This window comes from Netta rufina, assembly GCF_964035555.1.
Source record: "Netta rufina genome assembly, chromosome: 2".
Taxonomy (NCBI): domain Eukaryota; kingdom Metazoa; phylum Chordata; class Aves; order Anseriformes; family Anatidae; genus Netta; species Netta rufina.
The window spans coordinates 111,095,192-111,116,072 of NC_140124.1; the positions used below are offsets into that span (position 1 = coordinate 111,095,192).

Here is a 20,881-nt window from a genome sequence, read left to right on the forward strand (position 1 = left end):
TTAAAAATTGAGAGTTTTAGAAAGAAAAGGATTTTCTCTCTCTGGACATGTTCAACATTATACTGTTATACAATCTGCTGCATGTCACTGCAGCCGAACATGAAATCTTAATCCCTTTGAATTTCAGGGGTTTGTAATAAAATCCATGGATTGAAAACCTGCCCCTACAATTATGGGTCTGGGCCAGATCCAAGACCAGAAGGTGCGTATTTCCACTGCTGGTTTAGATGTAGCCAAAAGTGTCATGAGAACTGCAATTCTTGCAAGGCATCCCTTATTTCAGTTAGAAATCTTATGAAAGCAGCTTTTTAAAAAAAAAAAAATTAATTAATAATAAATTATCTATTTTATGTGAAATGCAAACCTGGAGGCTATGTTCTCCCAAAAATTAATACAAATCTGTAACTGTCTTTTTGACTAAAACTTCTATGAGAAGTGATTGATTTAAGTGATGAAGTATTTCAAAACTGTATGTGTGCAATTATGCACATTCAAGCACGAGGCTTTCATGCTCTAAGGATGAAGTTGTCGGATGCAGGTTCCATTGCAGCTACTCAGATATGCGACAGTTACAATCATGCAGCATGACTGTAGGCACTGGGGCTTTGTGGGACCTTTTCTTCCAGGAGGTGAGTGTTAAAAGCAACAGTCACACAACACTGCAATTTCTAACCTTATGCCTTCAGCTAACACCTGTAGACCTTGTCATTAAACCTTAAAGAGTTACCATTACCATCACTTTATTAAACAAATCTGTATCATTAAAGGTATCTCTTAGGTATTTACTAGATATTCACAGATGGCTTTTTATCTCTTTGACAAGATTAATAAGGCATGATTATTCTTTCTATTACTGTCTACTCTTTGGAAATGTGGGAAAAAAAAAACAAACAAAGAAAAAATTGAGACTTTTTTTCTCAATGGCAAAATGAATGAATTAAAAACTTTGTGTTAATATTACAGATGGATGCAGATGGGGAAAATAAAAAGCTGCGCACACGCTCAAAAGGAACCAAGGGTGAGTTAGCAAGCAAGTTTCATGACCCTGTGTCCAGCATACCATGAAATGTTCCTGTGCACAGTCCCTAATGTGCAGTAAGAGAGTGTGTAGCTTCCTTAGGGTTGCTTTTTTAATCAAGGCGGGACAGAGACTGATGACATTAAGGGGCACGATGTTATTAGCTATGGCTTAAAGAAAAACAGAAAAAAAATCTACTGTATGATATTTACTTTGAACAAATTCTCAAAATAAATAAATAAATAAATATGATTTTTATTATGCAAACAAAGATTTTATTTAGGGACATCTTTCCTAAGCTAGACAATATTGAATGGATTTGTTCGAAATAACATACCAAACTTTGTCTAGGCCACCTGAGTGTTTTTCTGCCTACTGCCATTAATTATCAGCAAATTACCTGCATAAATGGTCCAGAAGTAAAGTTACTTTAATCAAAAGGCACAGGTGTATGCAACAGAGGAGAACCTTGTGTCTTTTTAAAGTACTTGTGCTTATGTTTGATTCTGCAAAGTTATAATATAGTTTAATTTCCCAGCTATTCCTCTTTTTGTAAAGAACAGATGGAAATGCAGTCCTGAGAGATAAACAAGCCCTTAATGATCTCAACATCTGGAAAACATGATTGACTAGCAATACAACCCTTTCAGGAAAATAACTTTTTATTTTAATTCATAACACTTTTTGTGACTCTTGATAATGACTGAAAATTTGAGATACGTTAAAATAAATGACAAAGTTTTGCCTTCCCTACAAACATTTTTGCTTATGACTATTTTCAGAGGTGCAAAGCGCCCATTTTTCAATCTGATTTTAATGGGAATTGTACACTCTTAGGATTGTAGGGAAAAAATAATAAAAAAAAAAGATTAGTTTGATTCATTGTCACAATTCAGTAGATCTGGGTTGTTAATATTGTGCCTTCAGCTTTGAATTGTGGTCAGAATGAAAAATTAAAAAGCAGTTTTGTCTTAATTATTTAGTCTCAACTAACCAAAGAGTGAAAAGTGCTAGACTGCACTGATAAAAAGACAGAGAGAAAACGAGTGGGGATGCTACCCACTCTCCACAGATGAGGTGATAAATACAAAAGAGATAAGCATTTCATGTCTTTGAAACATCTCTCAGTAATGCTCTCTGAAAGTAATGTAAAATTCATATATACTTCAAGAGTATAAGAACAGAGGACTTGCTACTGGATAGGAAATATTTTGATTAGGGAAGTTTCTCACACCTCAGCAGTCTCATGCATATCTTCTCAGTTAAAAGAGTCTGTTTTAGCTAATAGATTTCAATCAAATTTAATAGCGGATATGCCTTTCATATTCTTTTCATTTAAAGCACTAATTACGTATTTTTAAAACTTATGAATTTTATTTCTTTATAATTTTATACAAACGTACACACACGTATATGAATTAATAGATCAAGAAAATTTTCTGAGAAGCAAAACAAAAGTTGCCTGTGCAACATGAATAATCCTTAGAACCACCTGTTGGCTTTGTCAGTATGCTGCATACCCTTGCATGGGCAGGTATTTATAAACCTGCCTTCAGCACTGTTAACTTAAATTAAAATTTGGAAGAAGCCAAGACTTTTTACACTTTCAACAAACAAAAGTGCCTCCTTTCTATTCAGTTTTTCTTATTTTTCTGTTGTTTGTTTGTTTTTTGTTGTTGTTTTTTTTGTTTTTCCAGTGAAGATCATCCTTCACGTTTTATGTGTCCTAAAATAACTATGAGAATTATTTGTTCAGTTAATACTTGCCTTTGTAGCTAATTGTAGATACAGTCCTCTGGTTAGCATGAAATAATCACCTGTGTTTTGATAGCCATTCCTCTGTCATCAGATGGGCAGGTGCAAGGCTGAAGAAAGCACAAGTCTGGAAGTGTAAACTAATTCATTCTTTCCTTCTGCTTTTATTAACAGTTCAAGTGGACTCTATAGCTCAAGAGCTCAGGTAAGAACTCAAGTCGTTTATTTTTTCAGTTTTATTTTCTGATTATATCAATAAATTCATACCGAGGGTACCAATATTTAATAGAAAATCCAGCAAATGCTTCAATATGTAGAGACATAGCATGTCTCAGACAAAGGAAACTTGATTCACTTTTTAAATATACAAAAGATAAGAAGATTAGAAGTAATTATGTAAGCATAATCAAAAATAATGCAATAAATTAATGTTCAGGATTCTGGTACGTTGTCTTTATTTGTAGCCTATGTCAGGGCACACAATAAAAAGGTATGGTTTCTGATCAGTAATAAATACTATAACATTTTATCATCTCAACAGTCTAAGAGACATTAGTCTTTATATAGTTTTGTTAGATGACTTTTGTAACGGTGATAGTCTCTGTAAATTGCTGTAAATTCTAAATGCACGAGTTACTCATTTTTCAACAAGTGCTTGCTGAATTTCCACATTTTACTGAAGTAGAAGCAAGTACTTTTCAAATTTGTGTAGAGAATGATATTTCAGCCATAAACAAATTCTGCAAGGATATCATCAATAATCTAGTAAAATTTTTATATTACTATTTTAATTTTATTAATATTTACATCAGTTTCCAATAGCTGTTCCACGAGCTATATCTGCTATACCTTTGGCACCAAATCTTCAACAAAGAACAAGTACAATCAAATTTGGGTTTTCACGAGGACAAGTTCACTCTTATGTCATGTTCACTCACATATTCCCCTCAGAAAATATTTACAAGTAAATCCTGAATAATTCATCCAAATCACAAATTCTGCAATATAAATCCTGAAACATTTTTACAAAAACTGTTAGGAGTTTTGCTTAAATTAACTTCTCATACTCAGTCTTCTTCATCACATGCTACTAAGCATAGCAGGCGTCTGAAGTATGTGTTTGTGGGCTCATCCATCTAGGGAATAAAAGCAAAAGCATGTAATTTATTTGATCAATCAAAATGCCACTCTCTCTTAATATAGGGCATGAAATATTTATAGGAAGTTATTTGCAGTTAAGACATTATATTTTAGAGTTTTGTTTTATAATAAAACTCAGGAAATTATAAACTTCTTATATATTTCTGACAAACAGAAGTGGAAGCTAACTTTTTAGATAAAATATTCATGGTGAGGCACTTACTCAGCTCTACCCTGAACCTCATTTTTCTGTACAGCTTCAGTTTTCTGAGATTTAGTGCTTCTCCTTTTTCCTCTGTGCATCCCTAATTTATGCACCAGAAGGATGCATTAATCCAAAGAGGCAGTCATCCAAAAATGAGGATGGTCCATGTGTTCCTCAGAGAAAAATGTTTGAAAAATAGAGGATGTGCAAGTTTCTGCAACATCAGGGAAGCTGTAATTTATGCATTATCAATTACTATAGGTTTTCCCAAGCAATTTCACTTTCCCTGTCAAATACATACAATTTTAGGAAATACAGTGTTGCAGATTACTTTTTCTAGCAGAGGTGTGTAGTATATCTTTAAAGAAACACACTTTTTTTAAAACACTGAACTAAACATAAAATAAAATAAAATAAAATAAAATAAAATAAAATAAAATAAAATAAAATAAAATAAAATAAAATAAGATGGTCTAATCCATAACTCGGTGTTTGTGATTTCTACTACACAAAAATTCATATTGGGTATTTCAGCAGTCAAAAGGCTTTATTGACATACAGTTCAGGTGATCAACTTTTGTGAATTTGCTTGTGTGTGAAAAATAATAGCTAGAGACGTGGGGGTTTCCTTTTGAAAATGTAGCCTAACTTGTTCATATTACTCACACTCATATTACTATGGAAGAACTATTGAACATTCCTCCAGAAATAAAGAATGAAAAAGTCTATTGTGTTCACTAGATAAAGATATTTGAACCACTGTCTTTTCTGACCAAGTCAGAAAATGCTGTGTTGGCTGACAAATTTAAATCCATGCTTAATTAATTTCCCATTTTCCCCTGGCTTATCCTATCTGACAAAGCACTTTTGCACTCCTTATTGAGTTTCTGTTACAAAGTGCCTTGGGATACTTATACATGAAAAGCACTACATAAGCTTACATGCTCATATTGTATTATTATTAGTTTTGTAACATTGATTGGTTCTAGAGTATTTGTTAGCCTTTCTTATTCATTAAGTTGTTTCACAAAAGTAGAGAACGAAAAAAATAAAAAGTGAAACAAAGAGCTGAAAACACCAAAAATGCATAAAAATTTCTCTCATAATTTCTAGGGTTGCATTCTTGCTTAACGGAATTAAATGCCAAAAATAAATAAATAAATAAATAAACAAATAAATAAAATGTATTGATTTCAAGAAAGACAAGATTTCACCAAGAAGTCTGGCTAATGGCTTTGCTATTATTCATCTTTTCCTGAGAAATAGTACTTAGGAATTAAATTTTAAGGAAAACATTGCTTTAAGGGCCAAATAATTTTTGTTGTTGTTATAGTTTATTTGCTTATTTTTTTTCTGTCAAGTAAAATAACTAAGAATTCTCTTACATTGTACTTTTTTATAACATTGTACTTTTTTACCAGCTACTGACATGTACACATTCCATTTTCTTACTATACCTAAAGGCCTACAAGAAAGCTGGAGAGTAACTCTTTATCAGGAAGCATAGTAATAGGACAAGGAGTAATGGTTTAAAGATAAAAAAAAAACAAACAATCAAAAAGTAGAATTAGTGTAGACATAATGAATAAATTCTTTAGTCAGAGCATGCTGAGCTACTGGAACTCAGTGAAGTTGTGGATCCCTGGAAGTGTTCAAGGCTAGGTTGGATGGGACTTTGGGTAAGCTGATCTAGTGGGAAGTGTGCCTACCCTGAAGGGAGGGTTGGAATTACATAATCTTTAAGGTCCCTTCAAACCCAAACTTTCTGTGATTCTATGACCACTCCTATTTAAATGCCAAACTTATATTGATTTTATGTTATTATATGCTTTGAAGAATTTCAAATTTAAAACCCATATAATTTTCTTCACACACATATACATTATTAATATTGTTATTAGTTAATAAGATTTTCATATTTATCTACTGTATATTCTGTAGTGTTGAAGTATGCTAACCTCGGAAGATATTAATAACCCTTCAATATGAGACTATTTCTCCTTTCAGCCTTAACTATTTACTTACAAACTATATTTTAATTTTTCATACATGAATATAGTGTTTTAGTTATTCTGTTGGTAGCTAAACTGTCCACAGAAAGAGGTTGATTTTTTATCATGACCTAAACAAAACAAAACACAATATGTGGTAAAGTGAGTGCTGAAGCCAGGAGCTTTCTGTCCCATATATTCAAGTTTGAACCTGTCATTTTTCAGGCATAACCTCTCTGTTGAATCCATCTTCTGAAAGAAGCAGAAAGAAGTCTTCTCTTAGATGATTTAGTCATGGACCACTGAAAGGACCAGGACCTTCAGCTGTGTTTAAGGATTAGAATGAAAACCAAAGGGAAGTGAGGAATATTGGTGTGATGTATTCTCATTACTGTGTTCTATTTAACAGATGGGATACAGTATGATGAACCATCTGTAGGTTATGGAGTGGCATCTGGGTCAGACCAAAGAAGAGCAAATTGGATTGATCCAAGCATGGGATTACAAAAGCATAGATCAGTTTGGCCAGGTCCATGTCTGAATAGAAATGGTTCCATTTCTTGATTAGATACAGGTGAAAACAAGTCTTTCTGGCTTCTGTCACTAATGATTAGTGAAGACTCTACAAGGCACTTATGTTTCAAGTCCTGTAGAACAAAACTGCTCTCTTTTGGCTGTAGTTATGTACTTTCTATAGTGTTGGAACTTTTCATCAGAAGGGCCTTTTTTTTTTTAAAGTAAGAAAAGGTAATTTTTATCTGGAACCCTTGGTTTTGTTGTGAGACATTTTGGGTATTCAGATTAAAGGTACAATATGGATAAAACAGAGAGATAAGTGTCTTGAATATTTTAGCAGAGGTGGTAGAGCAGAGCTGCCTTGGATGTCTCATTGGTAGGAGAGATAATAAGGCACCGCAGCCTGTGCTTCTCTTAACTGGGAGAATGAGAAAGCAGGAAAGCAACCTTGCAGTCCATGGCACTGAAGTATTTCAAAAGATTTATGTCACTAAAATGTATTCCTCAAATTTAACAAAAATGTTTAAGAGGTATGTCAATATAAATAGCAATATTGACAGCATAATGAAAAGTATTTTGCTAACTAAAGTACTTTTTATTTAGTACTGGTAGATGATATGTATCCTGCTATATCTGAGCTCTAGTTTCAGACAGCAATGGAATGAACGCAGAGAGTTTGATGGAGAGCAGATAATTTGGCCACTCAAGAAAAGTTCATAACATGAAAGAAATGGGTTATGCATTCCAAAATGCATTTAAAAATGAATGATTCAATAGTAATTCTTTTGGCGAGTTTCATAAAGTAACAAGGTTTTGAAGAAGAGTTTGTATGAAAAGAAAGCAGTATCCTGGCAGATGACCTGAGCACTGAGCAGTACTTTGCTGATGGAAGGAGAAGTGGGCATATGAAAAAAAATCACACAAAAAGACTCAAAGATACTCTTCAGTAAGAACTGAGATTGTGATTGTTTCATGTAGCTGTTAGCTTCACAGCACTCTTATCCCAAACAACTGCCTAAAGCTGAGAAAATGACTGAGAACACTGTGTGTTCCTAGCCTGCATGTGGAAAACTGTCAAGTTTGTCCTTTGGGTTTGGCTTCTGCTTCCACAGAAATTGGTCATAGACTCAAGATTTCTGAAAATGACTAGGGTAAAGCACATTTGTCCTAATCTTGAATAAGCATAATTGAAAAAGAACTGAGATGGACTCTTGAATTTCCTGATGACTCATCTGTCTCTTACTGGCAGAAGGTGTAGGACTGTCCTCGTAGTCCTTATTTTGCTTTACAGAAACAAAATGTGTCCCTGAGTCCAAATAGACTTAGAAAATTCTAAATGAAGATGGTCAAGTTCCATAGAGTTATGTCAATTGTCAGGATATTTATCCTGATTTTGTTTCAGATATTGTGCAGACAAGTCCGAGCTTGACAAAAATGTTTGTTTGTTTGCTTGCTTGCTTTTCAGTTTAATATTAGGTGTTGATAGGTACATTCCCAGCTCTCTTGTCCAGTGTCCTCTATGACTGTAAATGGCTGGGACAGAGTTATGCCAACTAGTCATTCAAATATTTCTGTATGATATATTAATATTAGCCATTGAATCTGAGACAAAGATCTGTATCATGCTGGTTTCATTGATAACTGATTTTCAATTAAACAACAAGCACATATCCTCTATTCCCAGGATCTAGTACCAGAATTATAAGTTAACTGTATCTATTGTTTGCTCTCTAGTTTGGAAAAGAAATTTATCTGCACTAGGCATTGTGGATATTGAAATGGTTATGAATCTTTGAAAACATTAACCTCTGCTTCTTATTCTATGACTTCTGATATAATCAAAGTTGTCATGATATCATTAATCATATTTTCTAAAATTCTCAATAAATTTTGTTTATTTCTTTTTCTTTTATGATGACACTGTTAGGTTCTTAACAAATTTAGATTAGCATGCTAGTCAGTACTTTGCACAAATAATCTCTGGAAATCTATGGTTTTACTAAGGAAAAATATTTTGAAATTGATGTTTGATAGAAAATATTGAACAGCAATAATTAGCAAAAACTGAACAATCAGTACATGCTACTGATTGTGAGGCAAAGGCAAGTGTATGGTGGTCACAGAACTAAAAAAACAATAGTGTTTAAATTCATCTAACCTTATGCCTGTATCTTATATGTCAATCACTCTCAGTTAATAAGACTTCATTGGACTGTCATGTCTAATATCATCCCACATTTCCTTCTAGTCCCACTTTAAGAAGCCACAAATTGTGAAATCTGTAGTGCTGTCCTTTTTCTTTTCCCTGTCCTCTCCTTCTCCTCCACTCTTCCTTTCCCAGTGCTCTGATGAGCTGAGGGACCTCAGACTTTTTGCCTTTTTTGCAGCCCCATGCAGTTTTATACTTCAAAAACATGTTATTCTTTCAGTACTGTTAAACCATATTACTAAAAATTAAACAAGGAAAAAAAAAAAAACCAACACAGAAAGAAATTCAAAAATTAAATGTTTTCCACCTCAGATTTTCTGCTTTCAAATGTTCAGCTAAGTGGGTTGTGGCTTGCATATAATTATGTAAGTGTTGTATAATGAACATCAAATAAAAGATTTTTTAATTGAAATATCATTCTTTAAATGAAACTGCAAGTTGTAATTGAAAATTCATTGTAAAAAATATCATTGTTTCAATGAAGAGAAATAATATATGCTCAAGCGATAACATTAACATGTTGCAAGTAATCCTGAGGTTGATAGTTATTTGACTTAACTATTTAGCAAACTGTTCTCACTAATTTGGTTTTATTTGGTTTTGGTTTTGCTGTGTTTCTTCTTAAAGTCTCAATTTAATATAAAAACTACAATAATTAGTTTCAGTATGTTTTTTTCTGAAATTGATAGTTTTATAATATATGACAAGATCACATCACTTTAATTGTGGCTGTCAAAGTGTTTTTTTTGCATTCTTTTTTCTTCCTGAAAGTTTATTGCATCTTATAATGTCCCTTACCTTGAACTAACACTTTTACTTACATTATTTAATGTAGTCTAGGAGCTATCTTCCCCATTGCTACTTCGGTATTCAACAGCACACAGTAAATGTTATCCATACATATGAGTTTAGAGTTATGTATGTCCTAATGCCTTCTGCTGAGTGATAGAATATAGCAGAACATTATAGCCCCAAATGACTGTTTCCTCTTCTGGTAGATCTTTTTGGATGACCACAAACCATATAAGGATTGAAAACCAACCCCTGATTTCTGTCTCATATGTATATTAATCATGAATTGAATATTATGGCTAGCTGAATTGCTCTGTCTGACTGGTGTCAAGGGCAGATTCAGCAAAGAAAAAGCAAGCTGAAACAGACTGTACAGGCAGAAGATAGAAAAGCAAGGAAGGTAATACAGCCATGGGTCCTCCTTCTGCATTAAAGGAAGGTACCTGAAATTAATTGCTTATGACCCCATTGTCTGCTGTCAATAAATAAACAAACAAATAAATTGAAATCATAAATAAATAAATAATTAGAATAAAAGGCTTATTTTCTATTTTCTTTTACATCTTCTTTAACCAGACTGTAGTTACATGTATGCTTTTTAAGAGTTTACTGGGGTTATCAGGCTGATCACTCACATGTAAGACTTTCTGGATCCAAAAGCTGACAGGACGATCTGTAGTATTACCTAGAAACTTAATCAGTTCTAAGCCAAATTCTTGTCTTGGGTCAAAGCCAAGATTCTTAAGCCAAATTCTTGTCCTGGAATTTATTGACTTACTGAACCTGAACAGATTGAGTGAGTGAGTGAGTGAGTGAGTGAGTGAGTGAGTGAGTGAGTGAGTGAGTGAGAAAAAGAGGGTAGGGAGACAGTTTGGCCCAACTTTGGGGTATTCATTTTTATTACTGAGATTAAGAACTTGTGTTCCAGGCAATAAAAATTAAGTTACCTCTAAACTAGCTTTTAACAAAAAACGTTATCTGTTGTAAAAGGGTCCAAATCCACAACTCTAGCTAAATGGAATTCTTGATCAACGACCTACAGAATAGCACCCTGAAATAGCCATTCACTTCATTAACATAGTATTTAAATTATAATATTTATATGCACTTTTTAAATTATTTTTTTTTTTAATCTGAATATCCTCATGATCCTACAATGTTTTAAAAGTAAAACAAGAAACTGAGAAAACAGAATTAGAACCTGTGTTGTTCTCAGAGTTGCCTTTCCTATAAGGAGAACCATACTGACATAGTAAGCCGTAGATTAAAAAAAAAAAAAAAAAAAAAAACACAGGGGGAGGGGAGAGAATAAAGAAAAAAAAAAAGTGAGCATTTCATGAGCATGATAAATAAGTTTTGAGTTCTTATTCTAATCAAAATCTGTCTGTTGCAAAATCCTTGTCCTCAGGTATCACAGTGACTGTGAGACATGGGTAGAGGACCATAACTGCATACCTTTTCCTATGTTACTGCTGATTTACCATTGCTCCACTCTTTGCGTGCTTCATTTTATTTGCTCAGTCATTTCACAGTCCAATTGTTCTTTTGGTCAGGTGGCCTATAACATTTAGTTTACTGTCTGAAACATCTCCAAGATCAGTACATAATGACTCAATACCATTACCCATTTCTCCCTGGCCCCTTCTTATGGGGGCTAATAAATCCTCTTTCATGAACAAGGCTGTGGCAGCTTTGCTTTTCTTGCATGTCTTTTTAAAATAAAATATATCTTTTAATATCATCGTCCAGCCAGATTTCAGTTATACCATATTTTCTCCACAATATTATCTGTCCAGTTCTGTTTCCTTTTTCCTATCTAAACCTTTCATTTGTGTATATATACAGATGTTTTTATACCCCCAAGCTGAGGTTATTTTGCTCTACGTTAGTGTTCATAAATATGAATTTCCCTTTTATCTTTCTTCCCATCTCTACCTCATGTGCATTCCTTTCATCTTGTTCAGCCCTGGACTGAACTTTTCACAACTCTGACATTTTTAAAAAAGAGCATGGCTCAGGTATGTCAGTAACCTTTTCTATTTATGGAAAGCCCTTTAACCCTGGGATGATTGTGAAGAGGAACAAGTTCTGTCCCTTTCACAGACACAACTTGTAGGATAAAGGCATGGGTTTCTTAAAGACAGAAAGAGGTGAAATGTATATATATATATATATATATATGTTGTGTGTGATATTAATAAATGAGAAACATTCTTATTTTCTTTAATTATCTTTGGGATAAGACATGCTATAGTTCCAAGTTTCGACCACTGCTTTAGTGAAAACAACTCACCAAATCTAAATGGTTAAATGATTAACTTTTTTTTTTCTTAAGCACAATTTATTGGTTTAAGCTCTGGGAACATCTTAAATGGGAACATTTTAATATTTTAAAATGCTGATTGAAGAAAATTATTCTTACCTGATGAATTCTATTCCAAATGATTTTTCAGGAATTCTCAGCTGGAGTATTTTTCTGCTTTAATTCAGTCTTAGATTGTCAATAAACTGTAGCCCATCCTTTGATTACAGTTTTCTCAGTTGCACGTTCTTACTCCTTGAAGTTTTTCAGCTAGTCACTGTGTTGCCACCTATAACTTGTAAAGCAAGCAGTTGTTTCTGGATAATTTTCCCACACCCCCAAATTCCTAATTCTTTCTTACTTTACTATTTTTAATTATTTTTAGGTAGATAGAACTGTCATTTCATTTAAACTGTGCTGAAGCGTGTTCAGGGAGAAACTCACTAATATACAAAACATCTGTAAGTGCACTATCATATCCCACTTAACAGAGAAAAACTTGCTCTACCTTCCTCCCCAACTGCTTTCATCTATCTGGCATTGCTTTAATTTACAGTACTTATTAGGGTTTTCAGTTGCAGTGATCAGACAACCTGCACTCTGTTTCTTTGGGGTCTAACACTGCAGCTCCTTTCATGAGCCTCTAGCATTCTTAGTCAATGCAATAAATATCAATGTTTTTTCAACAGATGTGATCAGTCCTAGGAGAAGATCATAGAATAACAGAATCATTCTCAGGTTGGAAGGGACCTTAAAGATCATTTAGTTCCACCCCCCCGCCACAGGCAGGGACGCCAACCACTAGATCAGGTTGCCCAGGGTCTCATCTAACTTGGTATTGAACACCTCCAGGGATCCACAACCTCTCTGGGCAATCTGTTCCAGTGCCTCACCACCCTCTGAGTGAAGAATTTCCTTCTAATCTCTAATTATATCTCCCCTCTTTCAGTTTAAAACCATTCCCCCTTATCCTGTCATTATCTGATTGAGCAAAAAGTTGCTTTCCATCTTTTCTGGTACAGAAAAGTCCCTTTTCTGTATTCAGTGCTAATCATTTATACTGATTATCATCAGTTAATACAACGAGCTCAGGACTTTTTGTGTGAGTTTTGGGGATTAGAGACCTATAGCTATATGCTGAGGCTTTGGAAGCCACTAGAGATTTAGTTAGAATCCAGCTCACCTGTTTCGTAGATAACTAGCAGACATAGAAGGGGACCAAGGTGAGGAGACATTCAGAATTTCTGTTCCTTTTCAGTCTTAAATTTCTTAGAAGAAAATCTTACCATAACAGCCATTTGTAAGATATTGGTTCAGCTGTGAGTGATATGTCCCTTAATTCTAGAATATCAACTTTTTCCTCCTGCAAGGAAAAAAGTAGTATTTGACTTCCAGATCATTGCAAGGCATCTGAAAGTTTGTGAACAAAGCTTGATCAAGACCTAAAGCAGCTGGCAAGATCATTTATCAGACTAAACATGCCCCTAGTTTTACTAACCATAGCCATTCTTAGATCTGTTGTCCTGCTTTTCCAGCTCAAAAGTTGTTGTGAAAATAAATAAATAAATAAAAATCTTTGCTGGCTACAAAGTGGGTAAAGGTCAGGTTAAAGGTTTGAAAAACAAGTCACTTAGATGAACCAATTAAAAAAAAAAAAAAAAGGATAAGATTGGAAGATGGGAATTATAATTTTCAACAGTAGGAAAAACTATATATTGTTAGTATTTCTTAAAAGCTCTCTCTTCTGAAGCATTGCTTTGTGAAGAGAAGTCAGTGCACTACTGTGTCTGTATACTACCAGTCCCTGCCTCAACACATGAAAGTAGGTCTTAGATTTTAATCTTTTGCATCATGTTGTAACTGACACAAGATTGTTTTTGCTGGTTGTCATTGACCAAAAAATAATACTAATAAAAAATCTTCTGATTATCAATAATACTGAAATGATTAATTATTCATAAAATTTAAGTACAGTTAAATTGGAAAAAGTATGCATTGGCTTTAGGCTCATGACAAAAAGAGCTTCTCCTGTTTTATGAGCCTCAGATTACCAAATAACCTTGACAGCTGAATCAGTGTTCCATGACAACAAGCAGACCATTGATAAATAGCAACAAAACTATTAGACGTTGAATTTATGAGATGAGTAATAGAGAAGCTAAATTATAGGTTTACCATTTGACAAACTACAGCTTGACAAATCTGTGCTAAAGTACATGTGTGTATGTGTGAATGCACATAAGGAAAAGAAAGAAATAGAAACTTTAAGACAATGATAAACTCGACATGCCATGAATGTTACAAAGGGACAGATATATTTTTTCATAGTAGTAAAATTCTCAGTGTTCATTATCAATCATTCTTACTTTTAAGCACTGTAATGTAGAAAAGAAGGGAAATAACGGAATTGCTGGTAAGTAACCTTTAAACTGCCTCTTGCAAACTAGTAGATTCCAGTTAAAGTCAAAAACAACAGTATAAACAGTCAACGCCAAAAGCAAGAATATATTCTTCTAGCATTGAAAAATCTCTGTCGGGCCTATGAAGACTAATTTACATTTCCTAGGAAAAAAGCAACAACTGGTTTTGGTTTGTGTTTCTTTGTTTGTTTGTTTGTTTTTGGTTTTGTTTTCATCCTCCTGTGGTAGGTGTCAAGAATGATTTTATGTAAAGTAGCAACTCTTGTATTCACTTATCTTAAAATGATGGGAACTATAGAGGAAATCTGTGTGTGTGGTGTTCATGTACAGAAACAGATATGATAAGGATAAGATAACGAGAAACTTTCTAAAACGATCAATGGGCTTCCAGCAGATCTGTATGTAGGCCTCCTGACACTGATGAAGCAATTTTTGATTTACTGCTGTAAACTGTGAGCAAAACTGATGCCTGAAATTTTACCAAAACAGAACTTCAAGTTACTTTTTCTTCAGAAGGTGAAGCTCCATTGTGATCCAAAAGAATACACAGGGTCAGGTCATATAAGCAGCCTTAATCAAAGCTGTCTCTGCTACTGCCAGATCATGGCAGTTATAGTCAAGTGGGATTCTTGTGCTCTCATTTCCCAAAATGGGACTTCAGAGAGCAGGTAGCAGTAGTACTATAGTAGTACCTTGTCTTGTCTGTGATTTGCTGATGTCTGTGTTTGTGGCTATCCTTCATAGTTGTGGTGAAATACCAGTGGCTTTAACAGCTGCTGTGCCAACCCACAGCAGCAATCTTCTGATTACATTTTTCCTTACCTTGACTAGAATATACATGATAGTCAGACAAGTTACAGATTTAATGCTGAAGAGCTAGATGAAGTTCTATGACCTGTGTTACACCAGAGGGCATACTAGATGATTTAATTGGAAATTCTGTTCTAAAAATATATTAATTTTGCTTGTGTGAGAAACAGCCGTAGTTTTGTCAAAGGGGAATTAAACAATGGAAATTCATCTTGTCCTAAATACTGGTATGATAACTACTGGAGGTAAATTTGAAGCTTGACAAATAAATGAGGAAGAGTCAAAGGTAAATCTAGTGAAGGTTTTGTTTAATAAAGCAACAGCATGTGAAGTGTTTTCAAACATCTGTCATTTATTCATTTTGCCTGAAACAACATGAATGGTATGAACTGTTGTTCACAATTATGAATTAAGAAACACTTGATTGTACTTTCTTAGAAATAAATTATGCATATTCATCTGCACCACGTCCATTTCTGATGTCTGTTATATGGACATCATTTCCAATGTGACACTTACTCTGTTGTGATTCTGAACTTTAATGTGATATTCATGTTATCCTCTATTAATAAACAGAGAAATAATTGAGAAGCCGTAATATTTTCAACTACATCAGATGGTTAGTGTTGCAGATGCCCATAACATTTGAGCATTCAGAATATGAGGAATATTCACTGTGTTTAAGATACATATGGTAGAATTTTAACATCCTCACCCCACCCCCAAACTGCAGATCTTCATATTTCCATGTCCTTCATATTTGCAATAATGGTTTGCCAAAAAGGTGCTTAGCCAAAAATGGATATTTTTAAAAAAACAAAAAGTTCAAGTTAGTCATATGGTTTCATCCAAAACAATCAGAACCTGAGCCAATTTACTGCACATAAGATACCTTGGAAGGATTAATTTATGCTGTTGAGCTTGTAATATCTGTAACCAATAGGAGTTCTCTGCAGACATGGATTTTATTTTATTTTTTCAAATCTTACAGCAAAGTCAGTAAGCCAAATGCAAAACCTAACACCTAAGGGTATTCTGTAGATTTGTAATGCATGCTGGCCTAAGATTGAGAAACCTAAGATTAAGAAACCATTGAGTGGATTACACAGATTCATATAGGTAGTTTTTTTCATCTCTGACAGCTGTAATATGAACACAATAATTCATATTACATAAATTTATTAGAATATTGTGTGTGAGAAAACAATAAATCCAAGCAAAATCACTTACAAAAAAAGTTATTTTTAAAAGGGTGTTGAAGGTTCAGGACTCTTTAGTGAGGTATTGTATGAAGTATCATCTAAATGCCATGCAGATTAGATGCATGGTGACAAATGCTTTATTACATATCTGTAGATGCAAATTAATATGCAGGCCAATGCTTGGAAGAGCTGGAAAAAAAACAAAACAACAAAAAAAATATATCAACATATCAAATCTGCTAAAAATATGCTTCATTAAAAAACACTCATCTCTTCTCATGTCATTCTTCCATAAGTTAGGCAGCTAGACTGGGCAAGGCCTCTTCCAGGGATTAGATCACCCAGTTTATCAGGTATATCTAGTTTTTAGAGGGATCATAGAACCACTGAATATCCGGAGTTGAAAGGGTCCCAAAAGGTTCACAGAGTCCATGTCCTGGCTCCACACAGGACCACCCAAAAATCAGACAATGTGTCTGAGAGCATTGTCCAAACACTTCCTGTACTCCAGAAAGCTTGGTGCTGTGACCACTCCCCTAGGGAGCCTATTCTAGGGTTCAGCAATTTCACTCTCGGTGAAATTCTTCCTAATATCCAATCTGAACTCTCTGATGAAACCTCTTTCCAGAGTCTAGATAGAGGCCAAAGAAGAGCTAAAATTAGACTCTTATGGCTGAAGCTAATGAAATGGAACCAATGCTTGGGACTGATACTGAGAGTCATATTGCAAAAATGTTCTGAAGGTACAGTGTCTGACACGTTTTCTGTAGTTGAACTGCATGCAGTGTCTAAAAATTAAATTCAAAGTGTATGATTGAATTTCCAGCTTATGTGAATACATGGAAACTTAAAGGAGACTTAAATATCACCTTTCAGCTGCAAAATTAGCATGACACAAGTATGTGTTATGTTTTCTGGTCATACACAATAGATGTTTGGTCAAAGTTTGCTTTCTTTTTCCCCATCACAGTTTTATAAACAGCTTTGACATTCTTCTTCCTATAGAAAAGACAATGAAGCTTGTTCAAAAACACTAATTAAAAAAAAAAAAAAAAAAAAACAACCTTGGCTTGTTCAAAAAAATACTCAAAGCAGCACCAAAATATCTAAGCAGTCACAACCCATGGACTTGTTTGTATATAACAAGAAATGGGCATATTCCAAGATGCTGTTGCAATTGGGTTAGCCCAGGTGGGTGTGGAGCACTGTAATAAAGAGGGGAGAATTAAATAGCATGAATGGGACCTGATGATTGCATTAGGTGTAAAAATACAAAAAAACAAACGCCACATTAAAAGTATAAAATTTATGGTATCCCTCCACCCTGATTCTGTCCGGCTCTTTTTAGTTATTATCAACAATAGTAAAACTGGTTGTTAAATCACATGCTTATCTTAATCTTAATTTTATACCAGTTATCAAACAAATGAGTAAAACCTCATCACTTTGTGATCAGCAACACAAAGTACACAAGAAAATATTCATACTGGCGAAAAGATAATGAAGCTAAAGGATTGGGATGCTATAACTGGTAGTGTATTTTTCCCTTTAACTGTTTCTCTGAATCATAAGCCCAGCCTATATCTTCATTCATCTTTTCCTGGGTGTATTTTACTGCATAGAAGAGTTTAGATTAACATATGTTTACTTAAGTTTAAATGTATTGAGTTACGGGCTTTTTTTTTTTTGGTTTTGTCTTCCTCTTCATTCCCCTTTCCCCAAAGAGATTTCAGCAACAATGAGAAGAATGGTGTATTTGCCTGTGTCCTGAACCTCAAGTACATAAACTAATATTAAACATCCTCTAAACACAACTTGAAACTGCATGTGAATTAATATTTTGTTAGTCCTCTCCTTTATAATTGAAATATAAACTAAAGGATGGTTGCATCTCTTTAAACAATTTACCTCTCACTTCTCCCACTTTTTTCTCTATTGTTGTCCATTGATCATTGCAGTGCCTACAAATGCTCCATGGCTAAGAAGAGAAAAGCTGAAGAGCAGATTTCAGGCATACCTGTCAACAAAAGGAAGTCCCTGTTAATGAAGCCCCGCCACTACAGCCCCAGCTTGGAATGCAAAGAAGAAAATGAAGACAGGACAGATTTACAGGAAGATATCAGTGTCCTCGAAAGCAGTTCAGCTCCAGGTAGTCATGTAGTGGGGTTCTGCTGAAATCTGTATCCCACAGAAACGGAGCTATGAAACAGTATTTTCGAAAGGATGCAAAATGCGTTTGGCTTGTAATGGAGTTGGAATGGCGCATTTCTGTCTAGGTTTAACCATCCGATTATTTTGTACAAACTCTTCCTGGGGTCTAGTAAATGCTTTGTAGGTCTCACAGACAGGCAACTACTGCAGCAGGTCAGATACAGAGCAGCATCTGCTTCTCCACTAGCTCTGTCAAAAAACAAGGTTATGCCCCCACTGAGAAAAACACATGAAGAGCAGATTTTCATGGGAATATATCGAGCTCTTAGGAGGGGAAAAAAAAAAAAAAAAAAAAAAAAGCTTAGCAATACATTGTTGACTTTAACATTTAGCAAAGCAATTTCATGCATGTGACTGCTACATGTGTTCTGTTTGACATGATTATTAGACTCAGCACTTTTATACTTGTTATTTCAACTCTGCTAAGCCAAACATGTCCGACAATTTATAGAAACTTCTGCAATGTGTATACTACAAAATATGGAGGAGGATGAAGAGACAGAAAGATATAGCTATAGTATATCTTTATGGCTCTTTCCTTATATATATATTCAAGATGGCCAAGAAATTTCAAACTAAAATGGATGTTGTATATGTCATCCTGTACAAATCGTTACTCAGGAAAGTGAGGAGAAATCCATAAAGTTTATGCTGCATGTATTTTAAAGGGAAAGGTCATCATTTGATGACAAATATAAAGATAAAAACAAAGTGGTCTGGGACTGAAAAATTACTAATCATAGATACTGTGAAAACAGAACGAATTGTTGGTTATTACAGGAATTTAACAATGATTTATTTTTTTGCCCTGTTTCTTGTACAAACTTCTCAAATGTTTTGGAAGGAAACAGAACTGAGATTAAGAATTTAGACATCCATTCTAAATAGATTTCCTTAGAAACAAAATGTCCTCACCCCTGACCTCCTAACTACAAACAGATAGAAGACAACTGTCTTTCATATTAAAGAGTCAAATCCTGGTTCTATTTTAATCAGTGGAGGACTCTGTCTTGTTTTTATATGGCAAAGATTTCAGACAGCTGACACTCATAAGTCTTCTAGGGGGGTCTCTTCCAGAGATCTGCATCCCATCGGTGTGAAAGCCTAGAAGGGAGCTCCCACTTCAAACAGAGCATTAAATAATAAGGTGACACCCAATCTCTTTTTTTTTTTTTTTTTGGCGTCATTACCAAGCTAAATTAATCAAACAAAAACCATCATAGATCTTAGTGCCTGTCTAGACTATAAGGAATATAATTATCCTCTAACATCAGAAATCTGAAGGGAAGCCATTTGACATTTAAGTAAAAATTCTGGTTCCTTCCTTCCTTCCTTCCTTCCTTCCTTCCTTCCTTCCTTCCTTCCTTCCTTCCTTCCTTCCTTCCTTCCTTCCTTCCTTCATTCCTTCTCTCTTTCTCTCTTTCTTTCTCTCTTCTTCCTTTCTTTTTCTTTCTTTTTTTTTTTTTGGTTTAAGATATTCTTGTATTTATTCATCCTGGTTTCTGACCATTCAGAGCCACCCTCAGTAATGTGTTTTTCTTTCCCTTATGTCTGTACCCTTCACAGATGGGGAAAATTGCAGAAGGGAAAGCATTTTGATGATTGTACAGGTAGAACTTATGCCATATACAGATGAAACTAAGTTATTTATTTATTTATTAAAAGGCAGGTGTTGGCCCGGGTCCATTTGCATAAGCATAGAAGAACCTTATTTACACTCGGCTATTCAGTCAAAAGAAAAGAAAAATAATTCAGAAATCTTTATTTGGCACTGATTAAAATTATCCCAATCTGCTTATGTCACGGATAATATGAGCTATTCTTTTTGTACTACTATTTAACTATTACTAGTTAAAGTAGTTACAAACAAACATCAGCTAGAGCATAAAACTGACCTGGATATGTAGGTTTATTTTTAATTTCTTACTGTAAAATTGCTCATTTAATTGTGAATTCATAATTCTTGTTGCATCTGTTAATGTTTCAGTTTGTGCATTGATGCATTTGTAAATTAAACGGAGTTTTGATTATTTTTTAAAGTAAATTTGGAGCTTATAGAGTGAAAAGCAAAGCTGAGAGAGCTGTACCATTAAGACTGGTTCAACAATAATTTTAAGAGATTTAACTTAAAAAAACTCCTAGTTTTAGCATCAGTTGTGATGACTTAAGGAGCAAACACCTAGTTATGAAGCTTTTATGTTATTTTTCATCTTTCACCTAGAAAAATAATCAAAAAATAGCTGTTACTATTATCAAGCTTTTTGTTTGTTTGTTTTGTTTATGTTTTGAAGGGTGGAAAGACTTCTTTTA

The 20,881-nt window shown here is 34.2% G+C and overlaps 1 protein-coding gene across 4 annotated transcripts in view; it reads left to right on the forward strand.

The window, feature by feature from the left end:
* The window catches only part of ST18 (ST18 C2H2C-type zinc finger transcription factor), a gene marked incomplete at both ends in the record, with an annotated part of 170,400 nt that overhangs the window by 100,739 nt on the left and 48,780 nt on the right, over nt 1-20,881 (forward strand). Inside the window, 3 exons of one of the 4 annotated variants that reach the window (XM_084282930.1) lie at nt 964-1,018; nt 2,948-2,978; nt 18,319-18,509. In XM_084282930.1, coding sequence (XP_084139056.1) covers nt 964-1,018; nt 2,948-2,978; nt 18,319-18,509 — 277 coding nt within the window. Of the gene's footprint in view, nt 1-963; nt 1,019-2,947; nt 2,979-18,318; nt 18,518-20,881 lie in introns of those variants that run through there. The other 3 variants (XM_084282931.1, XM_084282932.1, XM_084282933.1) reach the window with 3 other exon arrangements.